General features: G+C 49.8%; 1 protein-coding gene across 2 annotated transcripts in view; it reads left to right on the top strand.

Moving 5' to 3' along the window:
• HMGA2 (high mobility group AT-hook 2) overlaps window positions 1-20,095 on the top strand; it is a 67,979-nt gene extending 47,884 nt beyond the window's left edge. The window contains exon 6 of one of the 2 annotated variants that reach the window (XM_078871255.1): window positions 19,872-20,095. In XM_078871255.1, coding sequence (XP_078727381.1) covers window positions 19,872-19,925 — 54 coding nt within the window. In that variant the 3' untranslated portion in view covers window positions 19,926-20,095. The remainder of the gene's footprint in view (window positions 1-19,871) is intronic. The other variant, XM_078871254.1, reaches the window with a different exon arrangement.
• Window positions 20,096-21,267: the final 1,172 nt, after the last annotated feature.

The raw sequence follows: 21,267 nt of genomic DNA, 5'->3' as shown, positions 1-21,267 counted from the left end.
TTATTTTCTTAAACGAAGCTGAAAACTTGTGTAATGACATAGAATTGGTCACTACGTAGCACAGCGCTGGTTGCTGGCAGAGAAGGGGATCCGCAGTTGCAGCAGCCCTGTCTGTCAGCAGGTCACGTGATAAACTAGAGAGAGGGATGTAGAGGAAAGGTCACAGAGGGGGCACGTGACGGAAGCCCGGTAAACCGCGAGTAGGTTCTAGAAAGGGGGCGTGGCCGGGGCAGAGCGAGGCCACGCCAGGAGAATAAAAGGGGGACCCAGAGCGGGAGCTCGGGGCTGTCGCTTGGAGTGGGATGCCCTCGTCGTGCTGCTGGAGTCTTCGCCGCCGTCACCGTCTTCACCTGCTCGGCGTCGTCAGTCAGGCAGTGTGCCAGCTGTCCTGACTGGGAGCTGTGGTTACTCTGTGTGGACTGTGAAGGCTGTTAATAGAGTGCCTCGCACTCTTAGTGTCTCTGAGTCAGTCACTACACTTGTATTCTAACATACAGACCAGATGACTGTCCTGATCCAGGAATTATTTACGAGGGTCCTGGTTGGTGCTTCAAAGCAAATATTTTCAGACGATTCCAGGGAATGTTTATTACGCACGTGGGAGGAAACCCCCATGTCTTGCGCGAGGGGGCAACACTCTATCCCAGTAGAGTTGGAGACCGATGGCGATTAGTCCACTTGCTGTGTGCCGCCTTCTCCTGGCGAGCCAGGGTTTGGAACCTCCTTGAGGACCACGGGAAGAAGGGGGGGAGGGGGTTCACGACATTTATGCGGTGATCCACCAACCCTCCTCGCTTGCCGCAGTGCTGGATTAGAGGCCGCGGGCAATGGCCACCATCATCACCCGGCTATACACAGGATACATATATACTATACAGTGTGTATATGTATAGAAAAAACCTCTCATCTGGCATAACGGCTGTGCACATTGCTGCTGCAACGCGGCCCCACTCGTTCGAGCAATGCCTGCTCGCTCCATGCAGCAAAGATCCCCCGTGTAGCCTTAACATGCTGTAGGGGCAAGTGCTGTTTGCGAGTAGCACCTATGAAGGCCGGCACGGCACACGAGGGGGTGGGTGGCCAGCACCTCGCCAGGCCGCCTTTGTCTCCCTAGTCACGATATTTACACACCGGACAATGTGCTCATTTTAGCTTGAGTCGACCTCGAGGAGGCCTAGGACCGTTTATTGGTCGTGAGTGGGAATCGGAACTCGAGTATCCGGGTTCGTAGCGCAGTGCGCTAACCACCGTGCCACCGCTCCCCGCCGCTGTTTCTCCGTGCAGTAGTGACAGCAGCAGGGAGAGACGGGGGTGGGGGTGCTGATGAGGCTCTGCTTGGGGCTCTCTGGTGAGGAATGTGGGAGGTGCGGGCCCCCCTCCTCTCGGCAGCGGTGAGGTCAGGAGAAGCTTGGGAAGGGGGTGGGGGGAAGGGGGTGGGGGGGGAAGTGGTGGGGGGGATCTAGGGCTGGGGGGGGGGTAATGGGAGAATCGCTGTTGGGGTTGCACGTGCAGGAATGGGGAGGTGGGGAGGTGGAAAGAACTTGGAAAGTGGAGGGATTGTGCCGATTCCACTGGTTCATGCTTGGCAAGGGGGAGGGGCGGGGTGGGTGGGAGAGAGTATAGTGGGTGGGTGGCACGGATTCGGGGGGGGGGAAGGCGATGATTGGCCGGAGACGTAAATGATTTCATTCGTGTTTCCCTCCCTTCCTGCCAAGCGGCCATCTCTACGTTGAAGGCTGAGCCAATTGAATTTGGGTATTGCCTCCCGGGAGGGGGAGGGCCTTTACTGGAGTGGGTGGAGGTGGAGTGGGGGGGGATTGGGGGCGGGGTTGGGTGTGAGAGGGAGGGCTTGGGGGGGGTGTTGAGCGTTGGTTGGGGGAAGTTCCATTCGGAAAGCTTCCAGCCCTAAACGTGTCATGCGGCCCAATCCATCACCGAGACTCTTCCTTCCCCGCTGCCTCTGATCTTTTATTCCCAGAAGCCCGGAACCTCTTCCTCCCCCCCCTCCCTTAAATCCAGTGTGGGCTCTGCGTTGCATTTCTCTGTTGTCCTGTCTCTATCTCGCTTCCTCCCACTGGAGATACATTGTTGGGATGCGCTGTTAGAGAATCTGACCCTTTGAAGAATGGCAGGTTGATGTTGAGCATTCGTAGTCAGGGTTAAAGAGGAACAAATAGTGTTTTTCTGGCACCAGCAAGAGGCTTCTTTGCATTGTTTTGGCCAAGATATTTCACGATTTAATATCTTGTTTGTTTATTCTGCAGTGACGTAGGCTGGCAATTGCAGGGCTGCACCTTTACAATACTTATTTGGTTCCCCAAGTAAAATAATATTTGCTTTAAGTTTTCGACATCGCAACGCTGCTCTGTTTAATGGAATGCCCTACTGAGGTTGATAGGTGCACCATTTTTAGAGTGTGCGTCACGAAAATAAATCGGAGCGCATTCGGATTTTTCCGAAATCACTGAAGCGCACAACATTGTTGGCAGTAGAGCCACTGATTAGTACATTTTTTACTAATTGACAAATAAGGAAAGAGCATTTGCAAGCATGGGCCTTAAAAAAAATCCCATCTTCCCACTAAAATAAAGTGTGCGGCAGCGCTCATTCCCGTTAAGCGATCCTTGGCGAGAGATAGAGAATTCCACGTTCCTGTGGAGTGGGCCAGTCTCTGCACCGGGGCGGTCACTGCTGACTTTCGATAAGTGGTAAATATATCAGCAGCCCTGAATGAATTACGACCTGGGTAGAGCCGTGACCGGAATTTGAACTCGCAACCTTCCTATGTTGTGTTGAGTGCTTTCACCACAATGCTATCCTGCTGGCTCAGTAAATGCCACATATCAACAAAGACAAAGATCCCCCGTATAGCCTGAACAGACTTGGGGCAAGTGCTGTTCGCGAGCACCTATGAAGGCCGGCACGGCACATGAAGGGGGTGGTTGGCTAGCACCACGCCCGGCCACCTTTGTCTCCCTAGTGGCGATGTTTTTACACACCGCACCAGGTACTCATTTGAGGCTGAGCCTATCTAGAGGAGGCCCAGGACCGGTTCAAATAATCGTCACTGGTGTTGGCCGTGAGCGGGAATCGAACCCGGGTCACAGGGTTCATAGCGCAGCGCGCTAACCGCTACACTACCACATATATATACAACACGCATTTGGATTTGCTCCACCCCTTCATATTTGAACTGTCCTGGGCTATCTTAAGATACGAACACAATCTTTGTTAATTTACAGAAACTCTTAAGAGATGACATAACTTGGAATCGTGATAAAGGAACTGGTTTTTAAGACGCATTGCAAAACCACTTCCATTGTGTTCATATAAATATACTTATACTGTACCTTGCTACCATATCTACACGGCTGGCCTCGTACATTGCTTTATGATTGGGATGTCTCTCTAGCTACCAAACTGCGAGCCATTGCAGAAGGTAAATAAGAAGGCAAAGCCGCCACCCCTCAGGGGTTTGGGTTTTGTCGTACCGCAGCCTCTCTAACTCGCTGTCGCTGTGCAGTGGGCACTCACTTTGTGTCCTGAAAAATTTGAGAGCCCTGAAAACTAGGAAAAAGTTAATTTATGATAAAAATGCATTTCTTAACGAAAAAAGGTGCAAGCATTGGTTATTAAACTGAGACCGCTAAAATCCATGCCCCTTGAGAACTTAGTTTAAGCAAGGAGGTTAGGACCTGGGCGTTGAAGCCTAGATCTCAGCTGTTCTCTATCACTCCTGACATCGGCATGAGCTCCCCATAATAATCAGCCTTTAATCAGGCCCCATAGCCATCTCCTCGAGTTCATGATTTCACTGGAAGTCTCCCCCGTTGTGCCCACACCTTGGCCTGAAACTCAATCTGCCTGAAATTAGCGTCAAGCCGCAAAGTGGCTTCATGTTCCTGCTGCGTTAAAATTCATAATTCAACTCCCAAGTCTCAATGGCCTCTTTTTCAGCTGTTGAAAGTTTTGAAACTGAAGCCGTTCTAGTGGCAATTAAAAATAAAAAAATGTGTTTTGACTCCTTGTGAGCTCCAACAGAGTTAGGGAAAAGTTGTTTTACTGCCTTTAAAGAATAACATTCCGTCACTGAGAGCAAGACTGATCACTTGGAAATATTTGTTTTTGGTACAAACACCAACATCCAAAGTTCAAATCGTAGACTTTTACCTGGGATAAAATTTACTTCTCAGGCGTTATGAGCGATATGACCTCAGCCCAGCCGTCAACTAAAACAATATATTAATGCTTATTTTTTTTAGTCCTTTGTCAATCCTGCTGGATAAAAGCCTTCCCATGCATTGTCCATCATGGGGGTTGTTTGACCGTACTTTACCATCGCTGTTCAATAGGTTATCAAGACGTGTATACAAACAATTACTTTTTCAAGTCTGATGACTACTTTGGCAGATAAGCTGCACTATTATTTGACTTCACAAAGCAGCAATTAAAACATTCCCATTTGAAGCTCTGTCATTGTGCACGTTCACCTGCAATTTGTTATCCTTCAAAGAATGGCTTTCTTTGTTTTACAATTATCCCCCCTCCCCACCCAAAAAAAATACGTTGAAAGACCTTTCTGTTTTAGGCGATTGGTTATGTAACATTTTATTTATTGACCCTGGTGATAATGTCTGAAGTCGGCATAATGGAGTTGTCAGAGGAAGTCATTTAAAGCACACGTTATATTCATAAACCTCACTGGCCTGTGTGTCACCTCGTAGCCCCAGTGTTTCCCATCAGGACAGCTGTAGGCCACGTGTTCCTGGCTCAGCTTTCTGCACAAATACACAAGGAAACCTTGGGGAACATGGGTTCCGTGGGTGGGGTTTTGGTGGGAGTTTTGGTAGCTTGTGGGGGGGTTAACATATTTCAAGAGATAAAGACTGAACACACAAAAGAAACCATGCATTTCCTTCGCAACTTTGTTTCCAGGCCCTTCCAGCTAAGCGGTGATGTTTGAGAGAGTCACGGTTGAGCGCAATGCTCTGCAATTAAAGGGGGGGGGGGGGGGGGGCGAGTGGGGTGAACCACGTGAGCAACCGTGAAATACAACACGAGGATTCCTCACGAAACCATCAGGACTCAATAAGCAACTTTCTTGATCTCGCAATAAATTATATACCGCATTGTAAAACTTTTAACAGTTTCCCAAAAGGTCCGTAAAATGTTCATTTTCGTGGCCACGAGTGTCTTTAACAATCTTCAACCCCCGTTTTAGTGTGGAGAGCGGGGCAAAACGGTGTTGGGTTTTAGTCGACTTAACTCTGGTCCCTGGATACTTCTAAATCGGAAAGTAAACAGACAAAGCCTGGTTATTGCATTGAAGCGGCCTCAACTAAAGTGATTAATAAGGTGTCCGACCAAAGCAGGTCTGGTTCCTGTTCCTGGCTCCCAGAAAGAGCCCTAAAAGTAGCGACACCATTGAGTGAGACCGGGAGGAATTGGGTGTTCACGTGGGTGCCCCCCTCCATTCTCCCAATCTCCCACATCCCTGTGCATCTCCACCCAGGCCATAAAACCCCCACTCCTTATCATTGCATCTGCTCTGGGGATCTGACTTGTTTGTAGCCAGGGTGGTGCAGCTGTTAGGATACTGTCTACGAGTTCAATTCCCACTCACGGCCACCAATGGTGACGATTATCTGAACCAGTCCTGAGCCTCCCCTAGGTCGACTCCGCCTCAAATGAGTACCCAAGTGCATTGTGTAAACATCTGGGGAGACGAAGGCAGCCGGGCGGCGTGGTGCTGGCCAGAAACCACCTCATGTGTCGTGCTGGCCTTCATAGGTGCTTGCTAACAGCACTTGCCCCAACAGTCTGTTAATGCTATACGGGGGATCTTTTACTGTTGGTGAGACCCATTGGCTCACAATTTGGAGGATGTAAGTTCAAATCTTAGTTTGGAGTCAACTTAGCCCTTATCACCTCTCCTGGGTCAACGTGATGTGTACCACTTTGCGGAGAGTTGAGCCTGGTCATACTATGGAGAAACTAATCCCTTTCCGGAGAAGTTCTGAAGTTTCACCAGTAGCTCCAAGCCACCAATGGAGATGCGATGTCTCTCCAGTACGTGTTTGAGCAGAGAGACCCCTTGGACTTTTGATTGCGGAAAACTCGCATCATTTGCCGTTATCAGATTCATCACATTTTGTCGATATTTCACTTGAGATTTGGTGATTGCATTTCATCAGGAGAACCCCCCTTTCAATGAGCGTACTGCTCCATTCGGTGTTTGAAATCTGCCGCCTTGTGCTGCATCTACCCTCCGCGCTGCTGCGCAGTATGGAAACCCACACGCAGATGCAAATGTGCCGGCATGTGTCATTGTGTTCCGAGCCAATTAGTGTTTTAATACGTCGCGTTTCGGCCTTTCTGCAAATGTTTTCTTTCCTATTCCGATGAGTTCCCTGCCCACCCCCCCAACAACAGTTATATCCCAGCTGTGTACTGCTCATGTCAGGCACAAAGTGGAAGGGTTCCATTCCGGAACCGGCTGCAGACAGCAGAGCCCCTCTTGATGGGGAACAGTCATGGATGGAGACATTGCAGGGCTCAACGTTTTGACGTCTTCCCCCCCCCTTCCCTATAGACCCACACTGTTATCTGACATAATCGTTGCCAGTTCGGGTGTCCTTTTAATTACCCTATCATTTTAACAAGATGGGAATTGAGTACAGTGAAAGCTCATTGCATCTTCAAGAGAGACATTGGTTAAATTACATCCGTTTAATAGGTAAAGGTTAAAATGTGTAACCATGCAATTTCTTGCCCATGCAACTGACAGTATCGTTGTGTAAGGGATCTGCGAGCCACCCTTACGCACACGCACCACGCAGAGACACGACATCTCCGCTCTCACGATAACACGCACCAATCACACGCGCGGGAATGCGGCAGGACGGGGGTCAGGGGTTAAAGGGAAGTGACGTCACCCGGACCAGGCGCGCCTGCCGTGGATGTGTATTGGGAGCGAGGGCGGAGATGGAGGGGTTAAAAAGGGGCTGTGCGGGACGTGTGTTCGGGGTTGGTCTTGGAACGAGTGTTGCTGTGCGTTGGTGAATTAAGGAAGTGCTTTCACCATTCTCCGACTCTTCTTCGGTTGTAAAGCCACAATCAAAGGCAAAGTGCCTCTCTAGGCAACACTGGTCTTGCCCAGGACCAGAAGTGTGAACATTCTAACATTTGCATGGTGGGGGGCAGTTTATTCCTGCAGTGACCACGAATTGACTTCCCACGTCTTGGTATTCAACGTGTTGATGATCCTCAAGAGATTGTACTGGTCAAGTTGTGACCCCAACCAGATTCAAACTCGCACACCTTGTCGTGAGGATGTAATCAAACTACATACTTGCATAGAATATCTGTCAACATTTTACAGTCGATTTCTTTGGGAAATGCTAACGCTTACGGAAAATTGCAACCTACAAACGTCTGCAATTCCCCACGTAACTTAGCAGGTGGGCATATCGTGGAATTCAAACCATCAATTACAAACAAACTAGCACGGCGGCAGGCTCATGATCCGACGGTCCACTTAGCAGCTTGCAAACCAGATTAAGTTTTTTGGCTGTCCGGCAAAATGTGGTCCTCGCTATGTATCTGATTATTTTGCCCTCAAATACGTCCGCTTTGAGACACACACTCGTGATGCTGTGGCCCATAGACACGTAGGTAAACATTTACCACTGAGAAGTTATTTGTGTACTTAACACCACAGTGCTGTTTCTTTTGGTTTAAGGGAAATCTTGACTGTCAGCTTTGTTCACAATGTAAACATCAACAGGCTCTGGTGTGTGTGTGCGTGTGAGAGCTTGCGTTTGTGTGGGGGGAACAACGGTGCAGTGGTTTTTGTGCACTGCGCTACTAACCCTGCAACTTGAGTTGGATTTTTGGCCACGGCTAACATTAGTGGGGAGTGATATTTGAGATGCTTCTGGTCCTCCGCGAGGTCATTTCAGCCTTCAATGAAACAGTGCGGTATACAAACATCAGCACGTGGGAGACGAAGGCGTCCGAGCGTGGTGTTAGCCACACCATTCTCACATACGCCATATTTGTATTAATGGGTGCTCGCTCATAGCATTTGCCCAACAGTCTATAACGCTCTGCCATGAAGTAGGGCCTTCGCCCGAAATATCACCTATTATATATTGTTCCTTTTAAGGCCACATATATTGATACACGTGTTGTGTTCTTAGTTATAAAGCTAGAGGGGGATCTTGGTTTTATGAGTTTTTGCATGTGGTCAGTGGATTATCAGCCATGCCCATGAGGGGCAAGTGGTATCCGAACTTATCCTCGCGTCACCTGGGCCTTGAGTACCGGATGGGATGTGTGTGAACATCAGCACTGGGGAGACAAAGTTGTTCCAGGCATTGTTCTTTCCACACCATCACCTCGTGTTCTGTGCCGGCCGTAATAGAAACTTGCCGACAACACCTACCCTCACGGTTTATAAGACTAAATGGGGATCTTTGTTTGCGTGTGCACGTACGTTTGCTTAGAATCTAGGAATCTAATCTGGCCTCGGATAAAAGTGTAAATCCACGCATGGCCGCGAGTCGGCCCTTTTGCAGGCGATTTTTGTGGAATCACCGGACAACTGAGAGCGGTCGTCCCGATTATGCTACTTGTGATTATTGCGCTGAACTCGCGTCACGGATACGTGGAACGCTCTTTGTCTCCACCCGTTGCCTCACCCCAGCCCACGCCATCTCGCCGGCTGACCACAGGGCACTGGAGTGTGTATCATTAGCATGCTAAATATGGGGTCAACCGGGGGGGGGGGGGGGGGCATTACGCTATGCGTATACAAAAAAGCTACTATGTCAGGCACGGGGCTTCTTGAATTAACAAATACACTCGGGAATACATTCAGTGTACGCGATGCCATTGTCCTTTGTTCAACGTATCCCTTTAACAAGGTGGCTTTCTATGAATGTGTGAAAGTCGAGTTGAAGTGTTCCTCTGTTCAAGTGAGCCGTGGGGGGCAGCACACTTCTTCATTGAGCAAGTGGCAGTCTATCAATTGCTATATAAAGGTTGGCCATGGTGTGGAGTGTTTACTGCTCAGCCCTCCGATGTGTTTTCAGGTTTGACCACGTGTTCTTTGGCACGGTGTGTGTCCCCCCCCCCCCCCAAACATTTTGCCGTGTGCGCTAGGGATGCTTCTTCATTGCCGGTGCTCAATGCAATGTAAATGCCCCACACACTCTTCTGTTCCCGGAGGAGCTCCCCGGCACTTTGAGCGAAAGCGTCGGACTTCACGCCAAAAAAACAACACGCGATGTTGGCGCGATCAGAGGACGCACGTCGGAGAGCTGTTGTTGAGAAGCGCTTGTCACCCACGCAGGCCCCCGACACAGGCTCCAAAAGCCGCCACCTTCTAATCCGGTTTTAGAGTCATTTTCCTGCTGAAGGTGGAGAAATCGTCTTTATGCACGTGATGTAGTGAGGCGTTATGCATTGTGTTACATCGCTGAGAACTCCCCTCCACCACCACCCAGCTCCCTGTTTTGTAAGTGACCACACATGCCAAGAACCCAACATAACCTGGCCGTTGGAGCAGAGTATAAATCTTTATGGAGCGATATTTATTTCGGGAGCGGTGGCTTTGGGAGGTAGTAATGTGAAGGGGTGGGGGGCGGGGGGTGTGGGAGGGGTGAGGGAGTGTGGAAGGAGATGGGTGCGGGGGGGGTACTGCCTGCATCGGGGATTGGGGGTGGTGCGAGGGAGGGGGGGGGTTATATGAACTGTGACCCCATGGGTCATGAAACAGGATGCTGTAAAGAAACAGGAAAGACGTGCATCTGGCATGCATCAAGCAAGATCAAGCAAATTCCATTAGTGTAAGAAAATGGTGAAAATTAAGCCGTAGCATTTTGGGGTAACATTAAGCAGCCACAATTTGCTGTTGGGATCTGATCATGAGAACGCTCACACGATCATATTCATTGACCTGAGCTTTCTGCTTAATGGTACATCTTTGCTGTTTTTTTCTTTTATCGCTATGTTGGTCTTGCAGTCATGAAAAAAAGGTTGCATGTGGCTCAACTTTGAATACACACAGTACTGGGAGACCACGATAGATGATTTTGGCTTGGGTATATATTGGTGGATAGAACGTGGTTGATGATGATTATACAGTAATGTGGCATAAACAACGGTATTGTATTTTTTTGAGAGTGTCGATGTACTTAATGTTATGCCACTCTATGCTCAGAAATATGTTATATCGGCCTGTGTGGCTCGGGAGACAATTCTTTCGTGCCATACGAGGTCCGCTGTGGGGTTTGCGGTGCCTAGAATGACTTCGTTAGGCCAATTCTTGAGCGGAAATTATTGCCACAGCCACTGCAAGTGAATGCGGTGGCAGCTCCAGAGTTGTGCGTTTCTTTTTTTTCTTTACGTCGATCCCTCTTTGGTCTGCCAGAAATATTTTGAGGCATACAATTCATACTTTATCAATGAGAGGTTGCTCCAACTGAGCTGCCAACTCTCAGCTCGAATTCCATTTCTCTGCCCATCCACGCTGCTGAGATAAGACCACTCTCGCTCTTGAAGTCCATGCTGAATACATCTCCATATGACAGGACGTCTCTCCCGATAAAATGTATTCGTTTTGCACTTCTCAATCTGTAGTTCCTACTCCCGCTTCGACCTGCAGAATTCTACATGTTTTTTCCCTCTTTCAACAATGTCCTCAAACTCTCAAGATCTGCACATTTCCCGCGCGTGCAGCATTTTGTCACTGTTATGCAAGAAATCAAATCTGTAAAATATTTTTTGGATTCCAGTGTCTCTTTTCTCAAATAAACCTGGGGTGTGGTGTGCATCTCCATTGGTGGCCCTCGCCCAATGATGAACATTCCACATTACTACGTCATGTAACCATCTCTCTCCACAAGACATTCTATTAATTTCAGAAAAGCGTTCCCTACATAACTCGTGCACGATAGCCATGAAAATGTGACAAGCCGAGTCCCGATCCCTGACTGGGGCTTGAACTCGCAACCCTTGAGATTGTCAGCATCACGAACGGCAGCTCTACTTGGCCGGAGATCGATTCAACTAATTAAATAAGCCAGTGGGCCACGGCTTTGGAGGCAAGGGTCTCTTTGCTCAGTGGGACTTCTCCGATGGCAAGTCAAGCAGTTCTTCTGCCTTGCCGTTTGTAATAAAACGAGCTGGTTTATATTTCAGCGCAGTCTCGCGTCCAACTGTATAGAATTCTACCGAGACCGGTCACAATCAAAGGAATGTGGAATTTAAACTAATGATTTGGGGTGCACCAATGAAGGAGATGGACACCATCGCTCCCACCATTTACCCGTTTGAGCACAGAGACACTTTTTTTATGGCCACTTTGTGAGGCCACAAGCCCAGATTAAGAATGCAGACAAAATGAAAAGCAGCCAAGAAGGTTAGATTGCACGGTTCTGTTTGCCAAGACTATAAGCAATTTTGTATAAATTCCTAGAAATTGCAACAAGCATACCACACGGACTGGATAAAACATTTGTATAGTTTTAGCAAAACAAAATTACTTTGTAAAAAAAAAAGCTGGCTCAAAGAAAGGAGTTTTTAAAAGCATTTTGAGGTTTACGTGGTGTGTGCAGGTCTACCAACACAAATTAAATAATTGAACAGTGCAAAGCGTATTAAATGATTATGTTTTGCAAAGTTTTTTTTTAAAGAATAAAGATAAACAGTTGATCCGTTTGAATCCCAGCAATTGAGGTCTCACTGCTATCCTAGAAACATCTCCCTGGCAAATCAAAGGCTCTCAATGTTTAGAAGAATTTGTTGAAACCCTATCTGCGGCATTCCTTGAGAGCTGCCCCTTGTGAGGGATGGCAGAGGGAAAGGCCTGGGGCCAACGCCGCCATTCCTGCGGCCCGTTGCAGCGTCCCAGCGCGCCGGCGCCTTTTCTCCCGCGTTTTTTTGTTGTTGTCTCTGTGCAAGACCGCAGCATGGCCCGGGTCGTTTAAAAGATTTAGCGGCATCCCACGGGCACGAGCACACACTGCTGCTGCTGCTGCCTGAGAGTGCTGCCCTCCCAGCAGCAGCTCGCCGCTGCTCCCCCTTCAAAATATAATACTCTCCCGTCCTTTAACTCTTCCTTGGCCTCACCCCCGCCGCCTCCACTTCACCACTGCCTCCCTCGCCCCCCACAACCACCACCCTCCCTCTCCGCCCGCCCGGCCGCTCGCCTTCTTCCCTTCCCCCTGGTCCTGAGAATTGGAAGATGAGAGAAATCCGTTAACAGCCGTAGCCATTCAAATTCATCACCCCAGAAGCAAAATAAGCAAAAGGTTAGGGCGCGCCGCCCCGGCCTTTAACCCCGCTCCGCTGCATTCGCTCGGTGCCCTTTGATGAGAGAAAGCAGCTTCCTAAAGCCCCCTTCCCTTCTCCTGAGCCCACCGGGGTCACTCCCCTCTCCGCGACGCAGGAAATGGGAACGCTGAATTTAGACGCCCTGCGTTCATGTCCGCTGGCCGTCTGCTTTCCATTCCCGCTTAGCCGCGTCGCCGCACTGGCTGTGGAGAGAGGCGAGGATGGGAGGCAGAGGGGGGGGGTAGCGAGCGTTGGTTTTGGGCGCTGCTCTTGAGGTCTGTATCCATGTCGTGCGGGTTTTGCGTTTCTCTCTCTCTGGGCAGAGCTCACCGATGCATCGAGCAAACTGCTCGTCTCTCTTCTTTACAAGAGTGCACGTCTCACTTTTTGCAACCGTATAAATGTGTTTACACGTGACGAGAATTATCAGTGAATTGTGTGACCTCCTTGCATTTGTGAGCGCAGTCCCGTTATTTTTGTTAAAATACAGAATATGCACACCGCATTAAGTCTTTATCAGTAAAAGCTTTGGCATACCCGTAAATGTATGTGCACGCCAATGCATCTTCTAACGCTCCACTCGCAAACCTTCGACTATTAACGAATAGAGGACTGTCTTTCAATTCTTTAAGAGGACCTCGTGCCACTGGTAAAGGCAAATCTGCAGCCCTGCAATTTCTTGCTCGGGTCACTGCTGGCAGAAGGAATTCGTCTAAAGGGAGCTCTAATTTGGCCTCCTCTGCCACGCTGGTTGGAGTACCCACACTTTACGCCACCACACGTGGCCGGCTAATCAACCGGACTGCATGTAAAGTCTTAATAATTATAATAAATTGCAATCGACTTGACCCCTGAAAGTTCGTGCAGGTTTGCGAAACGTAGCCATAATGTCCGTACGGTTTTTCCCCTTAGGTGTTCAGAGCTTTCTTGGGCTTCACGTTTTGTTTCGGAAGCCCTCTGGCGAGCGAGCCAGAGAGAGACAGAGTGGGAGTCAGAGTCGGTGCCGTTTCACTTACGTTTGGGAGAGGCTGGCGGGGCACGCGGCGGAGCAGAGTGTGATTCCGGGGTCATCGCTTGCTTGGCTTGCACAAGTGCCTTGAAGGGGGGCACTGGGGGGGGGTGGGGGTGAGGGGTGAGGGGCAAGGGGGGGCAGTTGGGGGGAAGGGAAGGAGAGGGGTAGCAGTGGGCTGGGTGAGAGGGAGCAGCCACGCGGCGTTCGTCTTGCTGGGGGAGTGTTCGGTTTTGTGGGCGAAAGGGCGGCAATTTGCGTGCACGACCTGCGGGTTTTCTGCGGTTGCCGCTGCGTTTCTAAAGCCACCAGCAACGCAGCCACGAACATTCCCGCTGTAGCAGCTGCTGCTGATGTTGCTGGCTGCTGTAATTACGGCCCCAGCATTGTTTTGTTTTGCCTGAAAGCGCTGCTTTGGTGGTCCGTTCAACTCGCATGAAGGAATCATGATAATAATGATAATTTGCATGTATTAAACGGCTAAATGCAACAGGGGAATCGGCAGCGTGTGGTGGTGTGCAGTTTCAGATGCGCTTCTGTGGCCGTCTGGAACGCTCTTCCTTCCGATATTAGGAAGCCACTGGAGCTTTGCACTTTTAAATCTAGATTCAAAACAAATTTTTGTATAGTTTGTTGTCCTTTCCCCGCACCTCCGAATAGTACGGTTGGTTGCATACGGTGTAACCTTAACACACACTGCACATTCTCATTTGGAACTCTGAAGGCGAGGACTGCACCACCACATGTCAGAGCATCTCTGTGGAAGATGTCGTCACCGCAAATATACTTCTGATGCCACAAGAAGGCATCTTACCGAATACCACGTGGCACTGGGCTTGCCATCTGTCCCAGTTTCCCCAGGATCGTCTTCGCGAGTGCAGTGGCCTTTAGATCCGCAGGTCGCAACTTCAGTCTCTCGGCCTGGCAAGGGTGCCACGGTGGCAAGATGTTAACGACCTCGCCTGGTGTACAGGAGGTCCTTGGTTAAATCCCGATCCTGACACCTGTATATTTGGAGTTTGCATGTTCTCCCCGTGGTAGCGTGGATTTTTCTCCGGGTCCTCCGGTTTTTCCCTCCACATTTAGAATCAACGTGCGTTTAGAGTATTTGGCTGCCGTAAAAAAAATTCCACGTGATAAGCCACTTTGTTGTTGAGCTATTATTTGTGGCCAGGTCGCTTCTGAAAGCGAGCTATATAGCTCAGTGGGCGTTGCTTACCTGGTAAAATAAAAATTGTAATAATTTATTAAAAAATTCGTGCAAGTCCCTCGCATCTTAGCCCCCCTCTCCCGCCTCCCTCCCCACCTCTGTCGACCCAGAAGTATAAATGGGTAACATCACAGTGTATCGATAAGCAGGTTCCACGTGTGATGCGGGCAGAGTCTGGGCATTCGTGCCTCTTCCAGGACATCTGACGAGCATGGAAGAGTCGGCCAAACACCCCCTAGATGGTGCTGCTGCGGTGGCCTCGACAACAAGGAGATTCTACTTTGACATACGCCCAGGTTCCATACAGTTCAAGGTCGACAATTAACTGAACCGGTCCTGGGCCTCCCCAGGTCGACTCAGCCTCAAATGATTACCTGGTGCGGTGTGTGTAAACATTGCCACTGGGATCGAAAAGTTTGAGAAAGAGCCCCTTCCCCTCCTCCCTACACAACACACCAGTGTGAAGTAAGGCTGATATTTGTTTTTATCATTTTTGGAAGCGCTGCCTTTTTAAAACGCCGTTAAGTCACGCGGAGGGGGCTGTATGGAAGTCATCGGGGGAGGTAAACATGTGAGAGCGCATACTTTGAGGAGTACATTTTTTCGTCCCCAAACGTTCCGGTCATCTTCCCCGCTTCACATGCCCACAATGTGCGCCATAATACGCATCCTATTGGGTGCTGTCACATTTGAGTTGTGACCATGCAATGGGCCATACCGACGAACATCTGCGTCGAGTTTGCACGAGCAACATTTTTTTTATCGTCGTCGATCTAAGTGTGCGGAGCTGTCTTTTCAGCGAACTGCTTGAAGGAGTGAAATCATTGAGTGTGCGAGGTGGCTGTGTGGCCCGGGGTGGGTGGGTGGGTGGGGGGGATAGTACCACGTGTTAAGGGCACAAAGCCCAAACTCCTGTGATATCCTAGGTTTGAGAACTCAGATTTGTGAGGAGCGGTAGCGTAAAGGTTAGCGCGCTGCGCTACGAACCCGGCGACCCGAGTTCGATTCCCGCTCGCGGCCGACACCAGTGACGGTTATCTGAACATGGTCCTGGGCCTCCCCTAGGTCGACTCAGCCTCAAATGATTACCTGGTGCGGTGTATAAACATCGTCACTGGGGAGACAAAGGCGGCCGGGCGTGGTGCTGGCCACCTACCCACCCCCTTGCGTTCCGTGCTGGCCTTCATAGGTGCTTGGTAACAGCACTTGCCCCAACAGTCTATTAAGGCTATACAGGGGATCTTTGTTTGTCTTGTTGGGTGGGTGGGGATAGCTCCACGTGCTAAGAGCACGAAGCCCAAACTCCCCCACCACCCTGTGATTAAACCGAGTTCTCAGTTGTGGCGAGTTCAGGGACTAAGCCTGGTCAACATTGATCATGCGAACAATGGCACATCATTTGGCAATCACTGGCTCCCGAGGACTCAACATTTTTGTTCAAGTGCCATGCGACCAAGACGCCTCTTGGAAGTCACGTGAGTATAAGCTGCCCAGCGTGTGCACAAGAGGCTGATCCTTCTGGCTTGAGAAGCAGTCTGGTCACAAGGCGATTCACCGTCTTGCCGTGAGAGTTCCTGTTGGAGGTAACAAGCCGTCTTAATGACATGACACGACAGGACACGCTTGGCACAATTTTAATCGGGGGGGTTACAATTGGCTAAATGGGCGCATACCGCGATGAGAATATGGGTTTGGAAAGATTCCCCGACCAGTGCACGAGGTCCCTTCAAGCGGCAAGGTACGGTTAAAACTAAACAACAACACTAAACGGTTTCATAATAACTTTTTGTTGTTACAGCCAGACTCTTATCTTGTTGTGTTCATCTCTGTCTGCGCATGTCTTTTGCGTACATCGCTTGTGGGATTGAACCGTGCCCAACCGCCCGTTAATGAAAGGATTTCAGCGATCCCATGGCATTTTCCCTGCAAAATGTTCCGCGTTTATAGTTTTGTTGACTTTTCAGACTGCACACTTCCAACTGCCTGCGATGTGATTCCAATTTTTTTGTACTGCGCTGTGCAAGGATGACATCATATCAAAGAGTCAAAGTGTTTCCACACTCGAACTTAGAATCAGGAGTGATCCTATCCATTGCCGTGGGCAGTCCTGAAAGCGATTGTTCAAATGCTGGGGGGGGGGGGACCCAGTATCTCCATAGGACATCCACCGTTGACTTTCCATTAAAATGGTTCTCGTTTGATCGATTCCGGACAAATGTTCGGTCTCGTCGATGCCCCGACTGGGACTTTACCTCGCGATCATCCGCTTGCGAGTAGTGGCAGCTGAGTGGAAGGGGATAGGAAATATTCCCTGGGTACTGGGGCTAGGTTCGCATGTTACAAGCACTGTTGCTCGAAAACCCGTCATCAATTTGCAATGAGCAAAATGTTGCTGACCCCACAGCGCTCCTTGTTCAAAGCGAGCACACGGGCAGGCACGGGGACTTTATCTCTTTACATGGATTAAACAAAAGCAACAAAATACGCAGTCCACAAAGAAACATTGAAAAAAACCCTCGTGAAACTACATAGAAAGAATTGTGGCGATCAACACAAAATATGAGCGGTTTCCAGGACAGGATATTAAGAGGTTCTGCTGAAACATTTCCATATGCCAAAGTTCAAAATACAGTAGTAAACATTGTTTCTGAACAGAGTCTTTATTCTGAGAAGGGCCAATATGGGGGAGAGGGTGGGGGGGGTAACTGGTGGTGTGGTGCTGGGGAGGGAGGGTGAGGGGGGGTAACTGGTGGTGTGTGGGGCGGGGGAGGGAGGGTGGGGGGTAACTGGTGGTGGTGTGGTGTTGGGGAGGGAGGGTGAGGAGGGGTAACTGGTGGTGTGTGGGGCGGGAGAGGGAGGGTGAGGAGGGGTAACTGGTGGTGTGTGGGGCGGGGGAGGGAGGGTGGGGGGTAACTGGTGGTGGTGTGGTGTTGGGGAGGGAGGGTGAGGAGGGGTAACTGGTGGTGTGTGGGGCGGGAGAGGGAGGGTGAGGAGGGGTAACTGGTGGTGTGTGGGGCGGGGGAGGGGGGGTAACTGGTGGTGGTGTGGTGTTGGGGAGGGAGGGTGAGGAGGGGTAACTGGTGGTGTGTGGGGCGGGGGAGGGAGGGTGGGGGGTAACTGGTGGTGTGTGGTGCTGGGGAGGGAGGGGCTGGGAGCTGGGATTCCATACGGATGCTGTGGGTTCTGTGTGAATGCTGTGTGGGTACTGTGTGGCTATTGTGCGGATGGATGCTGTGTGGATCCCGTCCGGGTGCTGTTTGGAGTACGTGTGGAGTGTGGGTGCTGTGCGGTGCTATGTGATGGAGGCCTGGGGAGGAGGGTACAAGGGGGGGGGGGGGCAGAAAATGTTGCTGCATTTGCCGCCTTTTTAGAAGTTGATGTCAACCTCTCCTATTACACCCCCCCCCCCCAAATCTCTCCTCCAAACCAACCAGTCCCACAGAGCACCCCGGCCCTCTCCCATCCCCCACCACCTCCATCCCTCCACCCTTTCTCTTTTTCGAACCCCCCACCCACCCATCCAATCCTTCGCTCTGTTCGGGCAAAGAAAACATCCCATTGCAGGGTAGGGTGGGCAGTGTTCACAGAGTGAGGTCTTTGTGGAGAATCGCAAAACTCTGCACTCCCACCCTCTGCAATCCCTCCCCCCACTCCTCCCCCCCCACCCCTCCTTCCCCCCCACCCCTCCTTCCCCCCCCCACATTGAGCCCATGGGAAGCAGTGCCCTTAACCCCCAGGAATGTAGGGGCTAAAAAAAAAGAAATCTGTAGAGAGGCACCCAGAAATGCCTGAAGCGCATTAAAAGTTGTGAGCCGACCGCCATGAACTGAAACCTCGGATGCGCTGCCGCGCGCATCGACCGCGGGTTTGCACACCCCGGAGTCTAGCAGAGGTCCTGTTCTAGCCGAGAAGGGGGGGATTGGGCGGCTCGGTCATCGCTCGCCGGCACTTGCGGCCGCTTCTTGCCGGAGAGGCGTTTCACGGCAGGTGACCGTGGTTTGCTAACGGATTTCACAATTTAGTGGAGCGAGAGTGATTTTGAGGGGTCGAAAAAATAATCATCTTCATTTCACTCGCGTACGTTTCACGTCGCCGCTGGTTTTCGGCCGGGCGTCATTTTATGGGTTGCACCGTGCGTTGTTCGTCCGCCCCCGTGTCGTAGGATCGCGAGAGAGCTACGCAGAACCGTCTTGATGGCTTCCAACAAAAACCATGCCATATGTTAACAAAGCAAACCGGTGCCTTCGTTTGGAGCGCACGAGTGGTGCGTCTTTTCAGTTGGATTGTGTTCATCGTCATGAACGACCCCAACGAGATAGGGTTTTTATCTCGCCAGAGAAGCCCTTTTGTGTGCCAAGAGGAAAAGTGTCTCCGCGCGGAAACGAGCATGAGACGAAGCTAATCTCTGTTGGCGGCCCCAAGACCGAGGCTGAAATGTCACATTCCTCTCTCTGGCGTGTGGGGGGGAATGTAGCAGCAGCAGCAGCAGGAGGAGTGCTTTGTGTGTACGAAACCCACCTACATGCGGTTCTTTTAAGAGTCTGGAAAACCATACTCGATGCTCTTGCCATTCTTCTTTCACTTCGGCCGCCTGGCGAACTCTTGAGAATGATGGATTCAGTGATGATTTCTGATTGGCAGCACAAACGTTTCCTTTTTTCAGTCGCAGACGATGAGTCTTCCCTTCTGGGTCAAGTTTTGTGTGTTTTAGAAACAGGGTCAGACCTTGAGCAGAGCGAATGTTTCACCCTCATCGAATGAGTGCTGGATGGCACTCATCTTTTGTAACCATTTCCATAGCCATCATCATCATCAGCCATGATCAGTCAACTACTGCATAATGGCCTCCCCAAGTCGTGGTGATCTATGATGCGTCTGCAATGTAACAATCTGTCCAGCACCAGGCCATGAGCTGATTTATCTCGAATGGCCGCCATTTCATCACTATTCTTGATCAATGGTGAAAATTCCACATTTCTGTAATGAGGGGGGGGGGGGCATTATAGCAATGGCTGTAATGTGTGCGAGACATCAAGCTAGTTATATGGCAATGAGGTAATATCGGGACAGTGTAGCAAATAGATGTATGACTGCTTTATATAGCATTAGTGCACACTTTGTGGAACATCAACAGCAATCATCGGCTGGATAGACGAGGACCCTGCCATGGAAATATGGAAGTTTCTTACCCACGAGCACTGCCGCCACCATTGCCCGTTTGAGAAGAGACACTTGGACCATGCATCGAAAGTTACGCAACACAATAAAACGAACTAACTGTGTGTTCCTACTTCTTCATGTGCTCTCTTCCAGGAACAGGCGGAAGAACAGACAAGTCAAGAGGAATCTTCAGAAGAAGATGACTAATTAACACAATGTCTACCTCAGTCCTTTTGGGTCAACTGTCAAGACAGAATGGCAAGTCAGCCCAATATTAGTAGAATTGGGGGGGCGGGGGGGGGTGTGGAGTGAATGAGATTTTTTTTCTCTCTTTTAGATTGGTTATGTAGGTTGCAAATTCCCGTTCGGGGGTGAGGGTATTGATGTCGGAGCTCACAATGGGGGGGGGAGAAGTAATTTTTATAAACTGTTTTGTTCTGGGTTATCTTTTAAAACATTTGTTTTTGCTAAATTTGTTTTGGCACATCCTTCCAGATTGAAAGTTACAATGCCACAGGCGCTATGGTAAGGTTCGCGGTTAGAAAACTTGCTAAGATGTTAATCGAGAATTATGCAACAGCATTGCGTCAGTGCCATAATCGCAAACACTGACACATTAACGAGCTCTTTCTAAGGAAAGTGACTGTCGACATGAAGAGAGGGGAAGAGTGTGTGGTGTTTTTTTTTAAAGCATGGATTCTGGATATTAAAGGGAAAGTATCATACCTCAATAATAAACTCAATTCAGCACAAACATAACCAAAAGGAGCGGCGAATATTAGCATCGGCTACTTTTTGAGGCAGTGTGTCTTGGTACGTGCGCGGATTTCCGACCTCTCCCCCCGTATGGGGGCGCCACACGGCGCGATGGTGATAAGGCAGGCAGGCGGGCGGGCGGGCGGGCGCGTATCCGGATGAATTCTCACCACCGTCAGACTTGACTTAATGCTGCACTGAAGTTGAATGGAAATTTCAGAGCAAGATGGGGGTGTGTGTGTGGGTGGGGGGGGGCAGCTTTTTTGGAACTTTCACGGAAGCAAACACTCGGCCTCCGTATTCACGGCGACCAGCGACGAGTGCATTCGTGCGACGGGTTGCCGGCAGCGTCGCATCGCGTTCGGTCTCTCTCCGTTCATTTCATGGTTAAGTGTTCATCACTGCATGGAAACAGACAGGCGAGCGGTGATATTATTTAAGCTTTAAAACGTTGACCTCCATTTTTCACGGTTTTATTTCCTCCATGACCTTTGTGGTTGTTGTTAATGCATTCTTAATATTTCACGTGCAGTTCTAGTTTGTCAAACTATTTTTTTTTATCGTTTTCACTTCCCCCCCCCCACCCACCCCATTGTGTTCACGCTGTTTTTACAGTTTAATATATTTTTTTTAAATCAGTCGACAGCCTAATCACCTATTAATTTACTACTGTTCTCTGTGTCACTTATGCAATACCAACACCCATGCAATAAAGCAGGTATTTCATCTGGAAGAACAAACTCACGCATTTTTTTAGATCCATTTTCTCTCTGCTCCTTATAAAACATAGCCT

The sequence above is a fragment of the Lampetra fluviatilis genome, chromosome 32, assembly GCF_964198595.1.
Source record: "Lampetra fluviatilis chromosome 32, kcLamFluv1.1, whole genome shotgun sequence".
NCBI classification, from domain to species: Eukaryota; Metazoa; Chordata; class Hyperoartia; order Petromyzontiformes; family Petromyzontidae; genus Lampetra; species Lampetra fluviatilis.
Note: the sequence above shows the minus strand (reverse complement) of the source record. Positions and strands in the feature narration are given on the sequence as shown.